The sequence below is a fragment of the Saimiri boliviensis genome, chromosome 20 (genome assembly GCF_048565385.1).
Source record: "Saimiri boliviensis isolate mSaiBol1 chromosome 20, mSaiBol1.pri, whole genome shotgun sequence".
NCBI classification, from domain to species: domain Eukaryota; kingdom Metazoa; phylum Chordata; class Mammalia; order Primates; family Cebidae; genus Saimiri; species Saimiri boliviensis.
The window spans coordinates 7,024,224-7,048,332 of NC_133468.1; the positions used below are offsets into that span (position 1 = coordinate 7,024,224).

The 24,109-nt window shown below is 42.2% G+C and overlaps 1 protein-coding gene across 11 annotated transcripts in view; it reads right to left on the minus strand.

Annotated features, from left to right (window-relative positions):
• The window catches only part of NSD1 (nuclear receptor binding SET domain protein 1), a 170,710-nt gene that overhangs the window by 99,850 nt on the left and 46,751 nt on the right, over nt 1–24,109 (minus strand). For 10 of the 11 annotated variants that reach the window (XM_074390577.1, XM_074390575.1, XM_074390573.1 and 7 more), the window contains one exon: nt 820–955. In XM_074390577.1, the coding sequence (XP_074246678.1) occupies nt 820–955 (136 nt within the window). Of the gene's footprint in view, nt 1–819; nt 956–13,601; nt 15,299–24,109 lie in introns of those variants that run through there. The other variant, XM_074390580.1, reaches the window with a different exon arrangement.

Below are 24,109 nucleotides of genomic sequence, written 5' to 3' on the forward strand. Positions count from 1 at the left end.
TTTTATATTATCAAAAATGACCTGAAGATTAAAGTTGAAACATGTAAATATATTGAAAGATGATTCTGGACAATGTAAACATTAGAGAAACAGTCTAACACCTTCCTGGCATCAACAGAATAATTGAGAATCTTTAAATCAGCTGGGCGTAGTGGCTCACGCCTGTAGTCTGAACTTTGGGAGGTCGAGGAGGGTGAATCACCTGAGATTGGGAGTTCATGACTGACCAACATGGATAAACCCCATCTCTACTAAAAATACAAATTTACCCAGGCATGGTGGCATATGCCTATAAACCCAACTACTCGGGAGGCTGAGGCAGGAGAATCACTTTGAACCCAGGAGGTATAAGTTGCGGTAGCCAAGATCACACCACTGCACTCCAGCCTGGGCAACGAGAGTGAAACTCTGTCTCAATTAAAAAAAAAAAAAAAAAAAAAAAAGAATTAGCTGAGTGTGGTGGTTGGCGCCTATAATTCCAACTACTCAGGAGGCTGAGGCAGGAAAATTGTTTGAAACAGGGATGCGGAGGTTGCAGTGAGCTAAAATCACGCCACTACACTCCAGCCTGGGCAACAACAGCAAGATTCCGTCTCAAAAAAATAAATAAATAAAAAATAGAGAGAGAGAGAAAATGTTTAAATCATAGAGTAAAACAAACTTAAAAATCCCGAGAGATAAAAATATGTTATGTAATACCAATTCATTCACAAAATGCTCCTAGAAAAATAAAGATTATTACTAAATATAAAATACAACAAAAATTGATTTATGATAAAGGCAACTGCCTTTAACATGTATAATCACTGCAAGAATTACCTTTCATTTTTGAATGTGTGTTAATCAACGGATCAGAACAAATCCTGCAGGGCCACCATGGACGTCTCTTGAACTTTGCCCAGATGAGGTCTCCAACTTCATACTTCAGTGGCGTAGACTTTTTCTTGGGTTGACACTTTAGACAGACAAAACATGGGACATCAATAAGAACCAAAATCTTTTGAAACAGTATTATCATTCCTATTAGCCTTCTGAAAAAAGTAACGTATGAAAAATTAAGGAGGAAAACACTCTGGCCTAAAAAGAATTACAAAGTAAGTACAATTAAATTATTTCATCTTAATTGTTCATTCATAACATAGCCCTTTATACAGTAACAGTTCTCAATTATAATTGTTTCATATACTGAGTCTATTTGTATTTTGAAATAAAATTAAGCTGGTATTATTTTTAAAGAACTAAAAACAAACACAATAAAGAAAATCATCCCAAGGAAAAGATATCCTTGATCCAGTTCTTGCATCAAAATATGAACGGGAAAAAAAATGGAGAAAAAAATTATAGAAATGAGACTTCAGACCCTTCTGCATGTGATACTCTACATACTTTTCAAACCAATATTTCTTTTTTTTTTTTTTTTGATTTTTAAATTTGGAACATTTTATATGTAAATAAACATATGTAAAATATTTCAATGTTATCTATGACTAACAAAATGTATTTTATATTGCATAAAACTTTGAAAACTGCCTTACTTATTTCTTAAATATATTCTCAGTATGTATTTGTAATGTAATATATATATAAAATTCAATTTATCTAAGCTTTTATGTCCTCACCTGTAAATTAAAGCTTTATGTTAATTATCTTCAATAACTTATTCTAGTTTTATCTTTTATGGACAATTTGTGATATAATATTTTAATAAATATTAAATGAGTTTATTACATAAGTAGGTAAAATATTAGGTAAATTAGAATTTTGTCAAACCAATATTTCTATTACCATATAAACAATAGTAGTAGCCAGGAGTGGTGACACACACCTGTAGTCCCAGCTAACACTCTCTTTCAGACATAAACCTCAGAGAAAATAGCAAAGAATTCTTCTAGATACTCACAGAAGTTAAATCTCACTAAAAATACTGGGATTGGCTGGGCACAGTGGCTCACACCTGTAATTCCAGAACTTTGGGAGGCCAAAGGCGGGTAGATCACCTGAGGTTAGGAATTTGTGACCAGTCTGGCCAACATGGTGAAACCCAATCTCTACAAAAAAACAAAAATTAGCCGGGCGCGGTGGCTCGAGCCAGCACTTTGGGAGGCAGAGGCGGGTGGATCACAAGGTCAAGAAATCGAGACCACCCCCTGGTCAACCTGGTGAAACCCCGTCTCTACTAAAAATACAAAAAATTAGCTGGGCATGGTGGCGCGTGCCTGTAATTCCAGCTACTCAGGAGGCTGAGGCAGGAGAATTGCCTGAACCCAGGAGGTGGAGGTTGCAGTAAGCCGAGATCGCGCCATTGCACTCCAGCCTGGGTAACAAGAGTGAAACTCCGTCTCAAAAAAAAAAAAAAAAAAATTTAGCCAGGCGTGTTGGCAGGCACCTGTAATCCCAGCTACTTAGGAGGCTGAGGCAGGAGAATCGACTGAATCCATGAGGCAGAGGTTTTTGACGCAGAGACTGCAGCAAGCTGAGACCGTATCACTGCACTTCAGCCTGAGCGACAGAACGAGACTCTGTCTCCAAAAAGAAAAAAAAAAAAAAAAAAAAAAAAAACTGGGATTAGTTCCTCAAGTATATACAGCTACTAGGAAATAAAACAAAATTACACTTTACTTTTTTTTTGACATAGTCTCACTCTGTCACCCAGGCTGGAGTGCAGTGATGCAATCTCAGCTCACTCCAACCTCCGACTCCCAGGTTCAAGTGATTCTCCTTGCCTCAGCCTATGAAGTAGCTGGGACCACAGGGGCATGCCACCACACTCAGCTAATTATTTGTATTTTCAGTAGAGACAGGGTTTCACTGTGTTAGCCAGGATGGTCTCCATCTCCTGACCTCATGATCTGCCCGCCTTGACCTCCCAAAGTGCTGGGATTATAGGCCTGAGCCACCTTGCCTGACCCATCTTACTTTCTTATAAAGAACTCTAAGGGGCCAGGCACAGTGGCTCACACCTGTAATGCCAGCACTTTGGGAGACCGAAGTGGGTAGATCATTGGAAGCCAGGAGTTTGAGACCAGCCTGGTCAACACAGCAAAACCCTGTCTCTGCTAAAAAGAGAACAAAGTACAAAAATTGGCTGGGTGTGATGGCACACGACTGTAATCACAGCTACTCAGGAGACTGAGGAATGAGAATCACTTGAACCCAAGAAGCAGAGGTTACACTGAGCCAAGATTATGCCACTGCACTCAGCCTGGGCAACAGAGTTAGACTGTCTCAAAAGAAAGAGTAAAATAAAAAGCTGTAAGGGGGCCAGATGCTGTTGCTCTTGCCTATAAATCCCAGCACTTTGGGAGGCTTAGGCAACAGGATCACTCAAGCCTAGAATTTTGAGACTGGCATGGACAACATGTGAGACCCCATCTCTACAAAAAATTTTAAAAATTAGGTGGGCCTGGTGGTTCGTGCCTGTACTCCCAGCTACTTGCGAGACTGAGGTAGGAGGATTGCTTGAGCCCAGGAGTTTGAGGCTGCAGTGGACCATGTTCATACCCACTGCACTCCAGCCTGTGCTACAGAGCAAGATCCTGTCTTTAAAAAAACCTAAGGGAACATTTTGATGGTTATCAATCTGTAAATTATCAAAAAGAATAAGACTTCAAAGTTAGCTGACTTCTAATCTTTTAAAAAAATGCCAAGAATCGATTGCAAAGACAAATATTTTGTCTGTACTGAAAAGTGTAATCTGAGTAGGGTCTCATAAATTTATTATATAATTTGATTTCTGATTATTTAAATATGATATATTTGGCAATCACTGCTATATACGGAACTTGCTTATTTATCAAGTCCTAAATGATGTTAAATACATTAAGTAACCATGTAGCCAGGCACGGTTCCTCTTAAAGTAGATACATTATTATCCATATTTTACTACATTCCTGTGGTTACATAGATATTAAGTGACAGAACCAAGGATTAAAACCTGGGGAGATACAACTCCAGAGCCTAAATTCTTTTTTTTTTTTTGAGACTGAGTTTCGCTCTTGTTACCCAGGCTGGAGTGCAATGGCGCGATCTCGGCTCACCGCAACCTCCGCCTCCTGGGTTCAGGCAATTCTCCTGCCTCAGCCTCCTGAGTACCTGGGATTACAGGCACACACCACCATGCCCACTAAGTTTTTTTTGTATTTTTTTTAGTAGAGACGGGGTTTCACCATGTTGACCAGGATGGTCTTGATCTCTTGACCTCGTGATCCACCCGCCTCGGCCTCCCAAAGTGCTGGGATTACAGGCTTGAGCCACCGTGCCCGGCCCAGAGCCTAAATTCTTAAATCACTGTCCTGTTATCCAATAGCAATAAAATCTCAAGATTATTATATCCTTTATGACAAATATAGCCATAACCAATCTGGTACATAGTATCAGTTCTGTCTTTTTCTCAAAGAATTACTACAAAATGATTACACTGTATTTTTGGAAGTACAATTACAAAATACATGCATTCAATAGAGGAAAAAGAATGTCAGTGGTATCAGGTAAGACAATAGCCAGAACCACAGAACCAGGAAAAGCAGTAATAAATCCTCTCTTCTGACTCCATGACAAACTGTGTCACCTTGAAAAAGTCAGTTAATTTGGCCTGTTTCCTAAACCACAAAATGGGGAAAGTAACATGTGCTCTATAATAGACCATCAAAATGAGTAACTAGTAATTCAGCTCCCAGTATTTTAACCCCCCCCCCCCGCAAAATAATTCAAAGTAAAATAATTATAGAAAAAGATATTTTAAAGCAGGTTTTATGTTTGGTTGGTTTTTTTGTGTTTTTTGAGATGTTCTCACTCTGCTTCTCAGGCTGGAGTGCAATGGCGTGATCTTCACTCACTGTAACCTTCACTTCCTGAGCTCAAGCCATCCTCCCATCTCAGCATTCCAATGCTCACCAACATGCCTGGCAAATTTTTGTATTTTTGGTAGAGATGGGATATAACCATGGTGCCCAAGCTGTTAAAGCAGGTTTTTTTTGTTTTTGTTTTTGTTTTTGTTTTTGTTTTTTTTTGAGACGGAGTTTCGCTCTTGTTACCCAGGCTGGAGTGCAATGGCGCGATCTCGGCTCACTGCAACCTCTGCCTCCTGGGTTCAGGCAATTCTCCTGCCTCAGCCTCCTGAGTAGCTGGGATTACAGGCACGCACCACCATGCCCAGCTAATTTTTTGTATTTTTAGTAGAGACGGGGTTTCACCATGTTGACCAGGATGGTCTCGATCTCTTGACCTCGTGATCCACCCGCCTCGGCCTCCCAAAGTGCTGGGATTACAGGCTTGAGCCACCGCACCTGGCCTTGTTTTGGTTTTTTTTTTAATGACAAAAGTTAACATCCACCAAGAGATCTGTTTTAAAAAATTTTGCTGGGAGCCATGAGCTGGCATCAAGGCCAGCCTGGGCAACACAGAAACCTCTCATCTATATAATCAATTAATTATGCTATGACAACTCTATGAAACATGCTAACTGCAGATATTATATATTGAAGATAGTAACAGCCACATATACACTATATGATCCATTAGAAGCTTTGCTAAAGCAAAAATGGTGACTTAAAAAAATTTTTTTTGCCGAGTGCGGTGGCTCAAGCCTGTAATCCCAGCATTGGGAGGCCGAGGCGGGTGGATCACAAGGTCAAGAGATCGAGACCATCCTGGTCAACATGGTGAAACCCCGTCTCTATTAAAAATACAAAACATTAGCTGGGCATGGTGGCGCCTGCCTGTAATCCCAGCTACTCAGGAGGTTGAGGCAGGAGAATTGCCTGAACGCAGGAGGTGGAGGTTGCGGTGAGCCTAGATCGCACCATTGCACTCCAGCCTGGGTAACAAGACTGAAACTCCGTCTCAAAAAATAAATTTTAATAACAGGCCAAGGAGAAACACAAATTTTAAAGTTTCATTAAACTGATAGCACCATGAGTAAAGAATTTAACAAACCCATATTTACTTCCATCTTGAAAACTTTTCATGATCAAATAAAATATTATATGCAAACCCAGTCAAAATAAATCCACATAAATACACATTAATACTATCATTCATAGACAATAATAACCAAATCCAACTGACCTTAACAAATAAACTTAGACACAGGCAAAAATTGCAGACCACAGAAAAGCTTCTAATCATGAAAATAGTAGAAATAAGAACAAGGGTTTAAAAAAGCAAGATGACTTTAAGACCAGATTAAAAACTTTATCTTGCAGAGACACACTCCAAAATAAACCCTTTGAAGCCCATAATTCAATTACACACAAACTTGGTAAACATCTATGTACAAAGCTCAACAAGAGACACAAAGACAAATAAGGCAATTCTAGATTTCAACACACTTGGGAAAAGAGATCAGAGAAAATGTCAATAAACAAGTGGTGGCCAGGCGCGGTGGCTCACACCTATAATCTCAGTACTTTGGGAGGTGGAGGCGGGCAGATAACCTGAGGTTGGGAGTTCAAGACCAACCTGACCAACATGGAGAAACCCTGTCTCTACTAAAAATACAAAATTAGCCGGGTGTGGTGGTACATGCCTGTAATCCCAGCTACTCAGAAGGCTGATGCAGGAGAATCGCTTGAACCTAGGAGGCAGAGATTGCAGTGAGCCAAGATCATGCCATTGCACTCCAGCCTAGGCAACAAGACTAAAACTGTCTCAAAAAAAAGGGGGGGGGGGGCGGGCATCTTCCAGGCTTAGACTGGTAGGATTGGTAGGTTTTAGAATGGCTTTTCCTAATATGTCTATAGGTCCAGTTGGAAATAATAAGCTAATCCTTTTTAAATATGATATTGGGCTGAATTCTGAGTACACTGCCATCACATACACACACAAGATATTCCCTCCCTAACCCGGTAGCTGTGAATGTGAGCTTATTTGGAAGTAACGTCTTGGTAGATAATCAAGATGAAGTCACAAAAGTAGGCCTTAATTCAATGCAACTGTTTCCTAATAAAATGGAGAAATCTGGACACAAAGACAGGCACAAACAGAGGGAAGATGACATGAAAACACAGAGAGAACACAATCTATAAACCAAGGAAAGCCTGAGGTCAGGTGTCAGGAGAGGGGCAGGGACAGATACACACTCACAGTCCTCAAAACAATGTCCTGACAACTTGAGTTTGTACTTCTAGTTTCCTCAACTGAGAGAGAATAAATTTCTGGTACTGAAGCCACCCAATTTGTGGTATTCTGTTACAACAGCCCCCAAAAACTAATATACATCTTGCTTAACCCTCACAACCTTACAAGATAGCATTATTTCCATTTTGCAGATAAAGAAACTGAGGCTCAAAAAGGTGAAGTCATAGGCTGGTTTTGGTGGCTCAGGCCTGTAATACCAGTACTTTAGGAGGCCAAGGCGGGAGGATCACTGGAGGTCAGGAGTTCAAGACCAGCCTGGTCAACATGGTGAAATCCCACCTCTACCAAAAATTCAAAGAATTAGCCTGGCATGATGGTGGGTGCTTGTAATCCCAGCTACTTGGGAGACTGAGGCAGAAGAATCGCTTGAACCTGGGAGGCAGAAGCTGCAGTGAGCTGAGATCGAAACACTGCACTGCAGCCTGAGCAAAGAGTAAGAATCCATCTCAAAAAAAAAAAAAAAAAAATATGGTTAAGTAACAATTGTAAAGACTAGAATTTAAACCCACATCTGAATAACCCTAAAGACCATATTTTTTGCATTAGAAATAAATATGACTAGAATTTGTTTGCAAAGTGTTTAAATCCAACGTAAAAGCTAACTAGATTCAAAACCTCCACATTCTTTACTTCTTTTTGCTTGTTGGTTTGTTTTTTGAGAGAAGGCCTCGGTCTGTCACCCAGGCTGGGTGCAATGGCGCGTTGATTTCAGCGTCTCGAATAGCTGGGACTAAAGGCACATCCCACCATACCCAGATGATTTATTCTATTTTTAATAGAGACAAGGTTTTCCTATATTGCCCAGGCTGCTCTCGAACTCCTGGTCTCAAGCAATCCTCCCACTTTTCCTTCCAAAGTGCTGGGATTACAGGCCTCAGCCACCAAGCCCAGCCCATATTCTTTATTTCACTGATAGTAACATATCATTTCACATTAAACTAACCCAGAAAAGCTTGTCACTACAATCTTTGAAAATCATTAAAGGCCTAACACATCTCTACAACTGTAAGAAGTGACTCTTGAGCCAAAAGGTGTGTTACTTTCACTAATGAATTTTTCTAGCATCAGTAAGAATCAAATCTATGTTGCGCTTCTGAGGATTAAAGAAACAAAACAAAAAAAGCTAAACTGGTTCACCTACGTTCCTGGTCATATGGGATAAAACTAAGTTGCTTTCTATTTTCATGTAAATTGATATAGTCCTTGGTCTATATACATCTCTTCCCAGACATACTCAAAAATAACAGTTGAGCTAAATATTAAAAAACAGCCATAGTACAACAATTTTTTCTTTTTCTTTTCTGAGGCAGAGTCTCCCTATGTAACGCAGGCTGAAGTGCAGTGGCGCAATCACAGCTCACTGCAGCTTCCACTTCCCGAGCTCAAACAATCCTTCCCTCTCAGGTTCCCAGGTAGTTGGGTGCACCACAATGCCAGGCTAATTTATATATATATATAAATATATACATATACATACACACACACATATGTACATATAAATATATGTATCTTTTGAGACGGGGTCTTGCTCTTGTCGCCCAGGCTGGAGTGCAGCAGCGAGATCTCCACTCTGCAACGTCTGCCTCCTGAGTTGAAGCGATTTTTCCTGCCTCACCCTCCTGAGTAGCTGGGATTACAGGCATGCACCACCAAGCCCAGCTAATTTTTGTATTTTTAGTAGAGACAGGGTTTCACTATGTTGGCCAGGCTGGTATCGAACTCCTGATCTCAGGCGATCCACCGGCCTCAGCCTCCAAAGTGCAGGGATTACAGACATGAGCCACCTCACCTGGCATTTATGTATTTTTTTTGTACAGTTGGGATTTTGCCATGTTGCAAAGGCTGGTCCCAAACTCCTGAGCTCAAGTGATCCCCCTGCCTTGGCCTCCTAAAGTACTGGGATTACAGGCATGGGCCACTGTACTCAGCCACAGGTTTTTTTAAAACACTGCCTAATTAATAAAGCAGTTGATAATTAAAAAAAAAAAAACAAACACTGCCTAAGATTGTATAGTGATACACAACTTGAGGTAAAGACCAAGGAAGTAGGGAAAGAACTAATGCTTTACATAACAATTATAGGAATTATCACAACTCTAGGGACTCAGTTCTCATTTTAGTTACCAAAAACTCCCATAAAATTAAGTTGTTATAAAGAGACAACATCAATATACAAGGTAAAAACACATCTGTTTTGATTTTTTTTTTTTTTTTTTTTGAGACAGAGTGTCACTCTGTCACCAGGCTGAAGTGCAGTGGCACATCTCGGCTCACTGCAACCTCCACCTCCAGGGTTCAAGCAATTCTCCTGCCTCAGGCTCCTGAGTAGCTTGGACTATAGGTATGCGCCGCCATGCCCGGCTAATTTTTATATTTTAATAGAGAATGGGTTTGACCATGTTGGCTAGGATGGTCTTCATCTCCTGAGTCTATGCATGATCTGCCCACCTGGGCCTCCCAAAGTGCTGGGATTACAGGCGTCAGCCACCACACCCGGTTTAGATGCTTGATTTATATGATATCCAAAGCCTGCTAAAACTTTTACACAGCTTAAACTACACGTATTTAAGAATAAGGTCATGAAATCAAGCCAATTATAAATAAATAATCTTGTTTATAAACAAAAAAAGGCCAGGCATGGTGGATCAGGCCTGCAATCCTAGCACTTTGGGAGGCCAACGTGGGTGAATCACTTGAGGGCAGGCATTCAAGATCAGCCATCTCTGCGTGTGCATGCACACACACACACACACCCAGGGAGGCATGGTAGCACATGCCTGTAGTTTCAGCAAATTGGGAGGGTAAGCCACAAGGATTTTGTGAGCTTGGGAGGTTGAGGTTGCACTGAGCCATGACGGCACCACTGCACTCCAGCCTAAGTGACAGAGTGAGACCCTGTCACCACAAGAAAAAACAAAAACTCTAAACAAATAACTAGAATATATGAGGATATCAACAACTCTAAAAATATATATAACAATCAGATGAAAGTTTTCCTAAAATTGGACAAAAGACCTGAACAGAAATTACTCAGCCAGCACAGTGGCTCACAACTGTAATCTCAGCACCGTGGGAGGCTGAAAAGGGCAGATCACGAGGTCAAGAGATCAAGACCATCCTGGCCAATATGATGAAACCCTGTCTCTAGGAAAAATACAAAAATTAGCTGGACATGGTGGCGAGCAACTGTAGTACCAGCTACTTAGGAGGCTGAGGCAGGAGAATCACTTGAACCGAGGAGGTGGAGACTGTAGTGTGCAGAGATCACGGCACTGCACTCTAGCCTGGCGACAAGAGTGTGAGACTCTGTCTCAAAAAAAAAAAAAAAAAGAAAGAAAGAAAGAAAAAAAGAAATTACTCAAAAAGACATACAAATGGCAAACAAGCATATAAAAAGGTACTCAGTATCACTCATCATCAAAGAAATGCAAATCAAAACTACAATGAGACACCATCTCACACAGATAAAATGGCTTTTATCCAAAAGACAGAAAATAACAAATGGTAGCAGGGATGTAGAGAAAAGGGAACCCTCATACCCTGTTGGTAGGAATGTAAATTAGTACAACTCTAGAGAACAGCTTGGAGATTCCTCAAAAAACTAAAAATAGAGCTACCATATGATCCAGCAATCCCACAACTAGCTATATACAGAAAAGAAAGGAAATCAGTATTTCAAACAGACATTTGCACTCCCATGTTTACTGTAGCACTGTTCACAATAGCCAAGATTTGGAAATAACCTAAGCCTTTAATAGATGAATAAATAATGAAAATGTGGTACGTATACATAATGGAGTGCTATTTAGCCATGAAAAAGAATGAGATCCTATCATTTGCAACAACATAGATGGAACAGGAGATCATTATGTTAGATGAAATAAGCCAAGCACAGAAAGACAAACTTCACGTGTTCTTACTTATTTGTGGGAACTAAAAATTGAAACAATAGAACTCTTGCTGATAGACAACAGAAAAACGGTTACTAGAGGCTGGGAAGGGAAGTAGAAGGAAGGAGGTAAGTGAGGATCGTTAATGAAAACAAAAGAATAGATGATTCAGTAAGGCCAAAAATAAGTTAGAAAGAAAGAACAAGAACTAGAATTAGATCGCACAAAAAGTTGATAGTAATTTAATTGTATATTTAAAAATAACTAAAATGAGCTGGGCATGGTGGCTCACGCCTGTAATCCCAGCACTTTGGGAGGATGAGGCGGGCGGATCATGAGGTCAGGGGTTCGAGATCAGCCTGACCAACATAGTAAAATAACTAAAATGGTATAATTGGATTGTTTGTAACACAAAGGATAAATCCTTGAGGGATATCCCATTCACCCTAAAGTGATTATTATATACTATACACCTGTACCAAAATAACTCATCTATATCACAAATATATACACCTATGTACACACAGATATTAAAAATAACTTTTTTGGCCGGGCGCGGTGGCTCAAGCCTGTAATCCCAGCACTTTGGGAGGCCGAGGTGGGTGGATCACGAGGTCAAGAAATCGAGACCATCCTGGTCAACATGGTGAAACCCCGTCCCTACTAAAAACACAAAAAATTAGCTGGGCATGGTGGTGCCTGCCTGTAATCCCAGCTACTCGGGAGGCTGAGGCAGGAGAACTGCCTGAACCCAGGAGGCGGAGGTTGCGGTGAGCCGAGATCGCGCCATTGCACTCCAGCCTGGGTAACAAGAGCAAAACTCCGTCTCAAAAAAAAAAAAAAAAAAAAAAAAATTAAAGAAAATATAATAATGGCCGGGTGCAGTGGCTCAAGCCTGTAATCCCAGCACTTTGGGAGGCCGAGGCGTGCGGATCATGAGGTCAAGAGATCGAGACCATGCTGGTCAACATGGTGAAACCCTGTCTCTACTAAAAATACAAAAAAATCAGCTGGGCACGGTGGCGCGTGCCCGTTCTCCAAGCTACTCAGGAGGCTGAGGCAGGAGAATTGCCTGAACCCAGGAGGCGGAGGTTGTGGTGAGCCGAGATCGCGCCATTGCACTCCAGCCTGGGTAACAAGAGCGAAACTCCATCTCAAAAAATAATAATAATAATAATAATAATAATTTTTTTAAATTTAAACACAGAATGACCATATGATGCAATAATTCTACTCCTAGGTATACAATAACTAAGAATAATGAAAACACATATCCACACGAAAACTTGTAAAAGCATACCTTGGTGATACTAAGTTCAGTTTCAAGACCACCACAATGCAAATATTACAATAAAGTGAATCACGAGATGCTCTGATTTCATGATACATATATAAAAGTTATATTTATACTATACAGTAGTCTATTTGTGTACAATAGCATTATATTGTATATAATGACCTGAGGATCACCTGAGGTCAGGAGTTCGAGACCAGATTAATGTGATGATACTTGGTGTCTACTAAAAATACAAAAATTAGCTGGTCATAGTGGCGAGCGGCTGTAATCTCAGCAACTCCAGAGGCTGAGGCAGGAGAACTGCTTGAACCTGAGAGGCAGAGGTTGCAGTGAGCTGAGAACCAATGCACTCCAACCTGGGTGACAGAGCAAGAATGTCTCAAAAAAAGAAAAAAGAAACAGAGGGACGGAGGGAGGGAGGGGGGAAGGAAAGGTGGGAAAGGAAGGAGGGAAGAGAAGGAAAGAGAAGAGGGAAAGGAAGGTGAGAGGGAAGGGAAGGTTAGAGGGAAGGGAAGGAGAAAGAAAGAAAGGGAAGAATGGAAAGGAAAGAAAAGAAAGAAAAGCAAGCAAGCCAGTAGGAGATGTTGGCATAAAAGCTTGTATTTCTAGGTAGAACAATAACTTGAGTCCAGGATTTCCAGGTTATAGCAAGCTATGGTTGCACCACTGTAGTTAAGCCTGGGGAGAGTAAAACCTTGTCTCTAAAAACAAACATCTGAGTTGCAAGCTTTGTGCTTATGAAAGGTCTTGACTCAATGTTCATGGCTGCTTGCTGAAGATCAGAATGGCTGCGGCAATTTCCCTTTTTTTTTTTTTTTTTTTTTTTCCTGAGACAGAGTCTCACTCTGTTGCCCAAGCTGGAATGCAGTGGGACAAAAACAACTCACTACAGCCTCTGCCTCCTAGGTTCCAGCAGTCCCCTAGCATTGGCCTCCTGAGTAGCTGGAACTAAAAGTGCATACCACTACAACAAGCTAATTTTTTAAATTTTTATGTTTTCCAGAATGGCCTCAAACTCCTGGGTTCAAGTGACCCGCCCACCTTTGCCGTCCAAGGTACTGGAATTACAGGAAAGAGCATGAAATCCACTACAACAATTTCTTAAAGTAAGACCACAATGTAGTCAAGCACAGTGGCTCACGCCTGTAATCCCAGCACGTTGGGAGGCCAAGGAGGACAGATCGCTTGAGGTCAGGAGTTCAAAACAGCTAAGACAACATGGCAAAACCCCATCTCTACAAATAATACAAAAATTAGCCAGGCGTGGTGGCAGGCACCTGTAATCTCAGCTACTCAGGAGGGTCAGGCAGGAGAATTACTTGAACACGAGAAGTGGAGGTTGCAGTGAGCTGAGATGGCACCAATGCATTCCAGCCTGGGCAACAAGGTGAGAACCTGCCGTATACATACAAAAAAAAAGACCACAGTGAAGCTTCCCACATAGATTGACTCTTTCATGAAATATTTCTTTGTAGCATTCAATGCCATTTGACAGTATTTTATCCACAGCAGAGCTTCTTTCTCTTTTTTGATTGTTTTTTGGAGACAGAGGTCTTGCTCTCTCACTGTCACCCAGAAGTGCACTGCCACAATCTTGGCTCATTACAAACTTGCTTCCCAAATTCAAGCGATTACTGAACTTCAGTCACCTGTGTAGCTGAGACTACAGGCATGCACCATCACACCCGGCTAATTTTTCTACTTTTAGTAGAGACAGTGCTTCACCATATTGGCCAGGCTGGTCTCAAACTCCTGACCCCAGGCAATCCACCTACCTTGGCCTACCAAAGTGCTGTGACTACAGCTGTGAGCCATCACACCTGACCTAGAGCTTCTTTCAAAAGTGGAGTCACTCCCCTCAAACCTAGATGCTACTTTATCAACTAGGTTCATGATATTTCAATGCATTTGTTGTCATTTCAACAATGTTTATGTCATTTTTACAAGGAGACTATACATCAAGAAACCGCATTTTTTGCTCATCTAAAAAATGTATTTCTTCATCTGTTAAAATATTATCATCAGCCAGGAGAGAAAGCTCAAGCCTGTAATCCCAGCTCTTTGGAAGGCTGAGGCGGTGGATAAGGAGGTTAGGAGTTCAGGACCAGCCTGCCCAACATGGCAAAACCCAGTCTCTACTAAAAATACTGTACAAATATTAGGCCGGGTGTGGTAGCTCATACCTGTAATCCCAGCACTTTGGCAGGCCGAGGTGGGTGGATCACCTGAAGTGGGGAGTTTCGAGACCAACCTGACCAACATGGAAAAACCCCATCTCTACTAAAAAATACAAAAGTAGCCAGGCCTGGTGGCGCATGCTTGTAATCTCAGCTACTTGGGAGGCTGAGGCAGGAGAATCGCTTGAACCTGGGAGGTGGAGGTTGCAGTGAGCCGAGACTATACCGTTGCACTACAGCCTGGCCAACAAGAGCAAAACGCCATACAAAACTTAGCCAGGCATGGTGGTGTGCAACTGTAATCCCAGCTACTCGGGAGGCTGAGGCAGGAGAATCGCTTGAACCCCAGTGTCTTTAACAGTATGCCCTCTCACTTTTGCACAAGATAGAACACCCCTAAAAGGTTTAGGTTTTAAAAGATTCATTCTGAGTGCTTTTGTAAAACAGCCTTAGGCAGGAGAGGAGGTGGCAGGGAGATTTGCTCAGAGGGTTACTACAGTAATCCAGCTGAGATGTAACAGTGAAGAAAACCAATGTGGGATGGGTAGGCAGAGTGAGAATTAGGCAGTCAATGAAATTTGCTGACAGACTGCATATGTGTATCACAAAAAGAGAGAACTTAAGTTACCACTTTAAGAAATTATGCCTTGCGCCGGGAGCGGTGGCTCACGTCTGTAATCCCAGCACTTTGGGAGGCCGAGGCAGGTGGATCACAAGGTCAAGAGATCAAGACCATCCTGGTCAACATGGTGAAACCTCGTCTCCACTAAAAATACAAAAATCAGCTGGGCATGGTGGCGCGTGCCTGTAGTCCCAGCTACTCGGGAGGCTGAGGCAGGAGAATTGCTTGAACCCAGGAGGCAGAGGTTGTGGTGAGCCGAGATCGCGCCATTGCACTCCAGCCTGGGTAACAAGAGCGAAACTCTGTCTCCAAAAAAAAAAAAAAAGAAATTATGCCTTAAATACTGGAAAGATGGAGGTGCCATTCATTAAAAACGCAGAAACCATGGGGAAATCAGGTTTTAGGAAGAAATATCTGGAATTTGGATTTAAACAAGTATGAAGTTCCAATTTCAAAACCTAGTAAAACTGCCAAGGCCACTCTATATATGATTCTGGAGTTCTGCGAAGATATCCCAGCTGGAGATACAAATTTGGGAGTCCTCAGGATCTAGATAAAAAATTACCAAGATAGGCCGGGCACTGTGGCTCATGCCTGTAATCCCAGCACTTTGGGAGGCCGAGGCAGGCGGATCACGAAGTCAAGAGATTGAGACCACCCTGGCCAACGTGGTAAAACCCCGTCTCTACCAAAAATACAAAAATTAGCTGGGCGTGGTGGCACACGCCTGTAGTCCCAGCTACTCAGGAGGCTAAGGCAGGAGAATTGCTTGAACCCGGGAAGCAGAGGTTGCAGTGAGCTGAGATCGCGACACTGCCCTCCAGCCTGGCACCTGGTGACAGAGCAAGACTCTGTCTCAAAAAAAAAAAAAAAAATTACTAAGATAGACTGGCTCATGACTGTAATCCCAACAATTTGGGAGGCCGAGGCGAGCAGATCATATGAGGTCAGGAGGTCAAGATCAACCTGGTCAACATGGTGAAACCTCGTCTCTACTAAAAATACAAAACTTAGCCAGGCATGGTGTTGGGCGCCTGTAATCCCAGCTACTCAGGAAGCTGAGGCAGGAGAATCACTTGAACTCGGGAGGCGGAGGTTGCAGTGAGCTGAGACGTGCCACTGTACTCCAGCTTGGGTGACAGAGAGAGACTCTCTCAAATTTAAAAAAAAAAAAAAAAAAAATATATATATATATATATATATATATATAAAATCAAGATAGTGAGTATGGACAGAGAAAGACCTATGAGGACTAAGACCTGGGGAATAAAAATACATAAGGATCCTTTTTAAGCTCCACTGAATCACTTGACCAATAAACGCCTCAATTCTCTTCATATTCTTTTGTTCTGTTTTTTGAGACAGAGTTACACTCTGTCACCAAGGCTGGAGTGCAGTGATGTGATGATCTCGGCTCACTGCAACCTCCCCCTCCCAGGTTCAAGGGTTCCTCCTGCCTAAGCCTCCCGAATAGCTGGGATTACAGGCATGCACCACCACATCCAGCTAATTTTTGTATTTTTAGTAGAGATGGGCTTTCACTAAGTTCGCCAGGCTGGTCTCAAACCCTGATCTCAGTTGATGTGCCCGCCCTGGCCTCCCAAAGTGTGGAGATTACAGGCGTGAGCCACCACGCCCGGCCTATTATCTTCATATTCTCTACAGAGGAGGTAAAAGTGCAAAATTCTTAGAAATATCTTAGTACTATGGTCTAATTAATCTATGGTCTAATCTAATCCTGCAGCAACACGGCAATACTCTTTAATGCAATACTCCCACTCTTGAGAATCCATCCTATGTAAATAATCCAAAAGAAGGAAAAAGACCAAAGGCTATAAACACATATTCACTGCATCTTTAACTGCAATAAAAAAGGGGAGTAATTGAAACTACAGAAGATATTTAAGCGAACTGAAAACAATTTGCTGATCTCTTAAGTAGTAATTTAAAACTTACTATGGGAAGCCAGAAAAATGCATTCCTAAGAAAAAGATACAAAACCTTCATATATGCTGGCCAGGCATGATGCCAGGTGTTCAAGTCCTGCGTGGGCAACATAGTGAAACTCCCCTCTCAAAAAAAATTTAAAAATAAAAATTAAAAAAAGTCAGGTGGGCTGGGTACGGTGGCTCAAGCCTGTAATCCCAGCACTTTGGGAGGCCGAGGCGGGTGGATCACGAGGTCAAGGGATCGAGACCATCCTGGTCAACATGGTGAAACCTCGTCACTACTAAAAATACAAAAAATAAGCTGGGCATGGTGGAACGTGCCTGTAATCCCAGCTACTCAGGAGGCTGAGGCAAGAGAATTGCTTGAACCCAGGAGGTGGAGGTTGCAGTGAGCTGAGAACCAATGCACTCCAGCCTGGGTAACAAGAGCGAAACTCCATCTAAAAAAAAAAAAAAAATGAAAGAACTTTACCAAGTGGATCACATGAGGTCAGGAGTTTGAGACCAGCCTCTAGGATGCTGAGCCAGGCAGATCACTTGAGGCCAGGAGTTTGGGAGCAGCCTGGCCAACATGGCAAAACCCTCTCTCTACTAAAAATACAAATAAATAAACAAATAAGGTCAGGCGTGATGACTCACACCTGTGATTCCAGCACTTTGAGAAGATGAGGAGGGTGGATCATGAGGTCAGGAGTTGGAGACAAGCCTGGCCAAGATGGTGAAACCCCCTCTCTACTAAAAATACAAAAATTAGCCAGGTTCCTGTAATCCTAGCTACTCAGGAGGCTGAGGCAGCAGAATCGCTTGAACCCAGGAGGAGGAGGTTGCAATGAGCCAAGATCGCAGCACTGCACTATAGGCCTGGGCAACAGAGCAAGACTCCATCTCAAAAAAAAAAAAAAAAAAAAAAAAAAAAAAAAAAAAAAGAAGACTATAACCTAATACAGGGCATCAATAATGGTAATTACCTTACAATTATTATTATAATTCTTCTATAAGAACTGTAATTTCCCTTTCCAATCTCAATTCAAAATTACAAAGGAAATTTTCAAGTCCAGAATAAGATGAAGTAAAATACTACAATAAGCATATATTACATATTACTGCAACCTCACTCACCAACACATAATCAAATAAATTTATTTCTATAATCTAACACATATGTATATTTCTTTCTTTTTTGGAGATGGAGTTTCTCTCTGTCACCAGGCTGGAGTGCAGTGGCACAATCTTGGCTTACTGCAATCTCCAACTACCTGGTTCAAGTGATTCTCCTGCCTCAGCTTCCCGAGTAGCTGGGATTACAGGCATGTGCCACCACACCCAGCTAATTTTTGTATTTTTAGTAGAGATGGGGTTTCCCCATGTTGGCCAGGATGGTCTCGATCTCTTGATCTTGTGATCCGCCCACCTCGGCCTCCCAAAGTGCTGGGATTACAGGTGTGAGCCACTGGCACCCAGCCACATATGTGTATTTCTGTCAAAGCTCTTTTAACATTCATTTTATCATCTAAAAACAGCCAGATGAGGTGGGCAGCACAAATTTTATTATCCTGGATTTACACATAAGGAAACAGGCTCACAGTCACCTTGCCAAAGGTCTAGGGCCTTCAGCAAAAAAAGCAGAGATTAGAAGCCACCATCTTTTCACTCATATACTCATATTGTATTGAACCAACCACAGAACAAAGAAGTGAACTAAATCCCATCAATCCTCTCTATATGGTAAACTGAGTTAGAACTTAGTTAACATTGGCTGAGAAGAAAAGGAGATCTGGAACCCAGCTAGACAAATAGACCATGGAATGGTTATACAGATGATCTGTAGCAGCATTATGATTTGAGCCTAAAGCAATAGAAGGCAAACAACTAAATATAACTGAGTAAAAGATAATTGTCAATGGGCATTTAAGAAATGCCTCTAGTGGGTCTTTTCCTCCTGGAATTCCCCTATCTCTCACTAGAGAGACAGCCGTTTTGCTTTCTTTCTTTTGCCTATTAAGCCCCCGCTCCTAGACTCCTCATGCACATCTGTGTCCTAAATTTTCCTGGCGTGAGATGACAAACCCGGAGTATTTACCCTAGACAATGTAGCCTCTTGATATTGGGGGCTCATTCGGGATACCAAGGTACAACATTCATCGAAATGTTGAATAGTCCAGGCACAGTGGCTCACGCCTGTAAACCCAGCACTTTGGGAGACGAAGCTGGGTGGATCACTCAGGGTGAGGAGTTTCAGATCAGCCTGGCCAACATGGTGAACATGGTGAAACCCTGTCTCTACTAAAAATAAAAAAAAATGTTCTGGGTATGGTGGCACATGCCTGTAATTCCAGCTACTCTGGAGGCTGAGGCAGGAGAATCACTTGCATCCAGGAGGCAGAGATTGCAGTGAGCCAAGATCGTGCCACTGTACTCAAGCCTGGGCAACACAGCGAGACTATGGATCAAAAAGTAAATTAAATTAAATTAAAAATAAAAATAGGCTGGTCGAGGTGAATCATGCCTGTAATCCCAGCACTTTGGGAAGCCGAGGCGGGCGGATCACAAGGTCAAGAGATTGAAACCATCCTGGCCAAAACGGTGAAAACTCATCTCTACTAAAAATACAAAAATACTAGCCGGGCATGGTGGCACGCACCTGTGGTCCCAGCTACTAGAGAGGCTGAGGTGGAAGAATCACTTTAATCCATGAGGCGGAGGTTGCAGTGAGCCAAGATTGAGCCACTGCACTCCAGCCTGGTGACAGAGCAAGACTCCATCTCAAAAAATAAATAAATAAATAAATAAATAAATAAAAACAAAAGGCCAGGCATGGTTGCTCACACCTGTAATTCCAGCACTTTGGAAGGCAGAGGCAGGCGGATCACGAGGTCAGGAGTTTGAGACCAGCTTCACCAACATAGAGAAACCCCGTACCTACTAAAAATATTTAAAAAAAAAAAAAAATTAGCTGGGCATGATGGTGGGCACCTCAGCTACTTGGGAGGCTGAGGCAGGAGAATTGCTTGAACCCAGGAGGCAGAGGTTGCAGTGAGCTGAGATCGCGCCACCTCACTCTAGCCCAGGTGACAGTTCGAGACTCCATCTGGGGGGGTGGGGGGGGGAATTAGCTGGGCATGTTGGCAGGTGTCTGTAATCCAGTTACTTAGGAGGCTGAGGCAGGAGAATCCCTTGATTCCTAGAGGTGGAGAGTGCAGTCAGCCCAGATCGCACCACTGCACCCCAGCCTGGGTGACAGAGCGAACCTCAAAAAAATTTAAAATGATATTAATTATACCTTAATAGACTAAAGAAGAGACGGACTTTTGCTCTGTCGCCAGGCTGGAGTGCAGTGGCACAATCTCGGCTCACTGCAACCTCTGCCTCCTGGGTTCAAGCGATTCTTCCGCCTAGCCTCCCGAGTAGCTGGGACCACAGGTGCGTGCCACCACACCCAGCTAATTTTTGTATTTTTAGTAGAGACGGGTTTTCACCATGTTGGCCAGGATGGTCTTGATCTCTTGACCTCGTGATCCACCCATCTCAGCCTCCCAAAGTGCTGGGATTACAGGCATGAGCCACTGCGCCCACCCTTAGAAATAACAATTTCTTAAAGAGCCCAGACATACCTGATTGTCCTCCTTTCCCCATCTCCCACATATGGCACCAACTTATTTCCATCTCTAATAACATATTTTATAATTATTCATTTAGTTAATAAATTGTTCTGGGCTCTTCAAAATCCTTCTGTTGAAATTCCATCACAGAGGTAGTTTTCAAATTATGTTCCTCTGAAACAGTGCTCACGAAAGCGCCTCATAGTCTACCCAAGAGGATGAGAAGAAAGCTGGCTGCTCCACACTCCAAATAAAAACAGCTCCATCTTTTACTCTATGTTTCAAGTGCATATAAATAAATATGCACTTAAAACTGCAATAAAATAAGTTTATTCTATTGTTTTATACTGGTGTACTGTGTATTATTTCATTTGAAGCAAAAAAAAAAATTTTTTTTAAGCAAAACTAAATCCAAGGTCCTAAGATGACAAATAAGGTCTTTCCTGATCTGACAGCTAACCTAGGGAAAACTATGACCAAGTTACACCGCATGATTTCCACTTTGTAGTTCACATAAATCTTATACTATCACACCTCCATGCACTTGATCATACTCTTCAATCTAAGGCATGCTTCATTTTCCTATTTCACTAATAACTACTTATACTTCACCATTCAACTCAAAGAAGTATCTCCTGGGGTCTACTTTACACCTACTTAAGGCTCTGGATCCCCTGTGCATACCTCTTATTACTGCACTTGACACATTACACTGATACTAATGCCACACTCTAACAGTCTCAACAGCAGAGGCAATAATCTTATTTTCCATTCATTTTTTTGTCCTGTTCATGTTTTAAACTCCAGCACCTACTCAGTACTCAATAAAAATGTGTTAAATCTAACACTCTCAACAAAACACTTTTTAATGTTCTTAAAAACATCAAACAAGCCAGGAGGTTGAGGCTGCAGTGAGCTGTGATCACTCCACTGCATTCTAGCCTCAGTGACAAGGCAACACCCTACCTCAACGACAACAAAACTTTTTAACTATAAATATTTATAAATTTGTTTTTTTTTATTTCTAGGGTTTTTAAAAAATCCTCATATATTTAAAACATGTCTATTAAAAAATTTTACTGCAGGGGCCGGGCGCGGTGGCTCAAGCCTGTAATCCCAGCACTTTGGGAGGCCGAGGCGGGTGGATCACGAGGTCAAGAGATCGAGACCATCCTGGTCCGCATGGTGAAACCCCGTCTCTACTAAAAATACAAAAATTAGCTGGGCGTGGTGGCGCGTGCCTGTAATCCCGCTACTCAGGAGGCTGAGGCAGGAGAATTGCCTGAACCCAGGAGGCGGAGGTTGCGGTGAGCCGAGATCGCGCCATTGCACTCCAGCCTGGGTAACAAGAGTGAAACTCCGTCTCAAAAAAAAAAAAAAGAAAGAAAAATTTTTACTGCAGCCAGGTGTGGTGGCTCACATCTATAATCCAAGCACTTTGGAAGACCAAGGTGGGCAGATCATTTGAGGCCAAGAGTTTGAGGCCAGCCTGGCCAACATGATGAAACTCTGTCTCTACTAAAAATTAGACAGGCGTCGCAGTACACACCTGCAGTCTCAGCTACTCAGGAGGTTGTAGTATGAGAATTGCTTGAACCAGAGGTTGCACTGAGCTGAGACTGCTCCACTGCACTCCAGCTGGGGCAACAGAGCAAGACACTGTCTCAAAAATAATTTTAAAAATTTAATGCAATTTTTTGCATTAACAAAATATGCAAAAAATTAAGGAGAAAACGAAAACAGCGCTAAAATCTTTTTTTTTTTTTTTTTAAGATTGTATTACTTGATTTTATTTTACACTAGGTGGTGGACACAAAGCAATCCTCCTTAATAAAGCTGACAATTAGCTTCACTCAACATTTTTAAGAATGCACATTTTAAAAAAAGTATTCATTTTACAAATTCTTCTGCAATCCAAACATACAATAGCTTGGAGAACAACGTTTAGAAAACAAAAGTCGCCGGGCACGGTGGCTCACGCCTGTAATCCCAGCACTTTGGGTGGCCGAGGCGGGTGGATCACAAGGTCAGGAGTTTGAGACCAGCCTGGCCAAAATGTTGAAACCCCATCTCTACTAAAAATACAAAAATTAGCTGGGCGCAGTGGCACGCGCCTGTAATCCCAGCTACTCAGGAGGCTGAGGCAGGAGAATCACTTGAGGCCGAGGTTGCAGTGAGTCGAGATCACACCATTGCACTCCAGCCTGAGTGACAGTGAGACTCTCTCTGTCTCAAAAAAAGAAAACAAAAGCCAATGTAAAAAGGCAGATTAAAATAACTAGAACAGTACAGGTTTTATATGGCTTGGATTTTACAGTTTTCTTACTGCATCATCAATGTCAGAAATCTCTTCCTTCAGCTGGCTCCATTATTCTGGATTTAAAGAAATACCTTTTCTTCCTGGTTTCATTTCACCTTCTGGATCCATCCAATATTCTCTAATATCAATTAGCACTTTCCCTTTAAAATCTTGAATGCTAACCTAACTCATTTTCCCAATCTGAAACATGTTATCATCTGGGCTGCTGCTGCTCTGTTTAGAAGATGACAGAGCTCTCGCCGGGCGCGGTGGCTCAAGCCTGTAATCCCAGCACTTTGGGAGGCCGAGGCGGGTGGATCACGAGGTCAAGAGATCGAGACCATCCCGGTCAACATAGTGAAACTCCGTCTCTACTAAAAATACAAAAAATTAGCTGGGCATGGTGGCACGTGCCTGTAATCCCAGCTACTCAGGAGGCTGAGGCAGGAGAATTGCCTGAACCCAGGAGGCGGAGGTTGCGGTGAGCCGAGATGGCGCCATTGCACTCCAGCCTGGGTAACAAGAGCAAAACTCTGTCTCAAAAAAAAAAAAAAAAAAAAAAGATGACAGAGCTCTCGAAGTTTCACCTGTCTTTTGCTTCTTTACAGGTTTTTCTGGAGCACCTTGCTTTTTCCTCTTTAACTTTTTGTCAACCTCACTGTCAGAATCACTGCCAGAAGAACTTGAAGAAATAAGTTTCCTTGATCTAGGCATCGCTCCGCTTGGCTCTAGCAGTCGCACACTCTCCTGCTCGCTCGCTCATGACTCTAAAATCTTAACTGAAATAAAGATTTATTGGCCGGGCACAGTGGCTGAGGCCTGTAATCCCAGTACTTTAGGAGGCTGAGGCAGGTGGATCATGAGGTCAGGAAATCGAGACCATCCTCAACACGGTGAAACTCCATCTCCACTTAATAAAAAAAAAAAAAATGGTGGCGGGCGCCTGTAATCCCAGCTACTCAGGAGGCTGAGGCAGGAGAATCACTTGAACCCAAGAGGTGGAGGCTGCAGTGAGCCAAGATCGCACCAGTGCACTCCAGCCTGGGCAACAGAGCAAGACTCCATCTCAGGAAAAAAAAAAAAAGAAAAAGAAAAAAGAAATAAAGGCTTCTTTAAAATGCAATTAGAGAGGGTTGGGA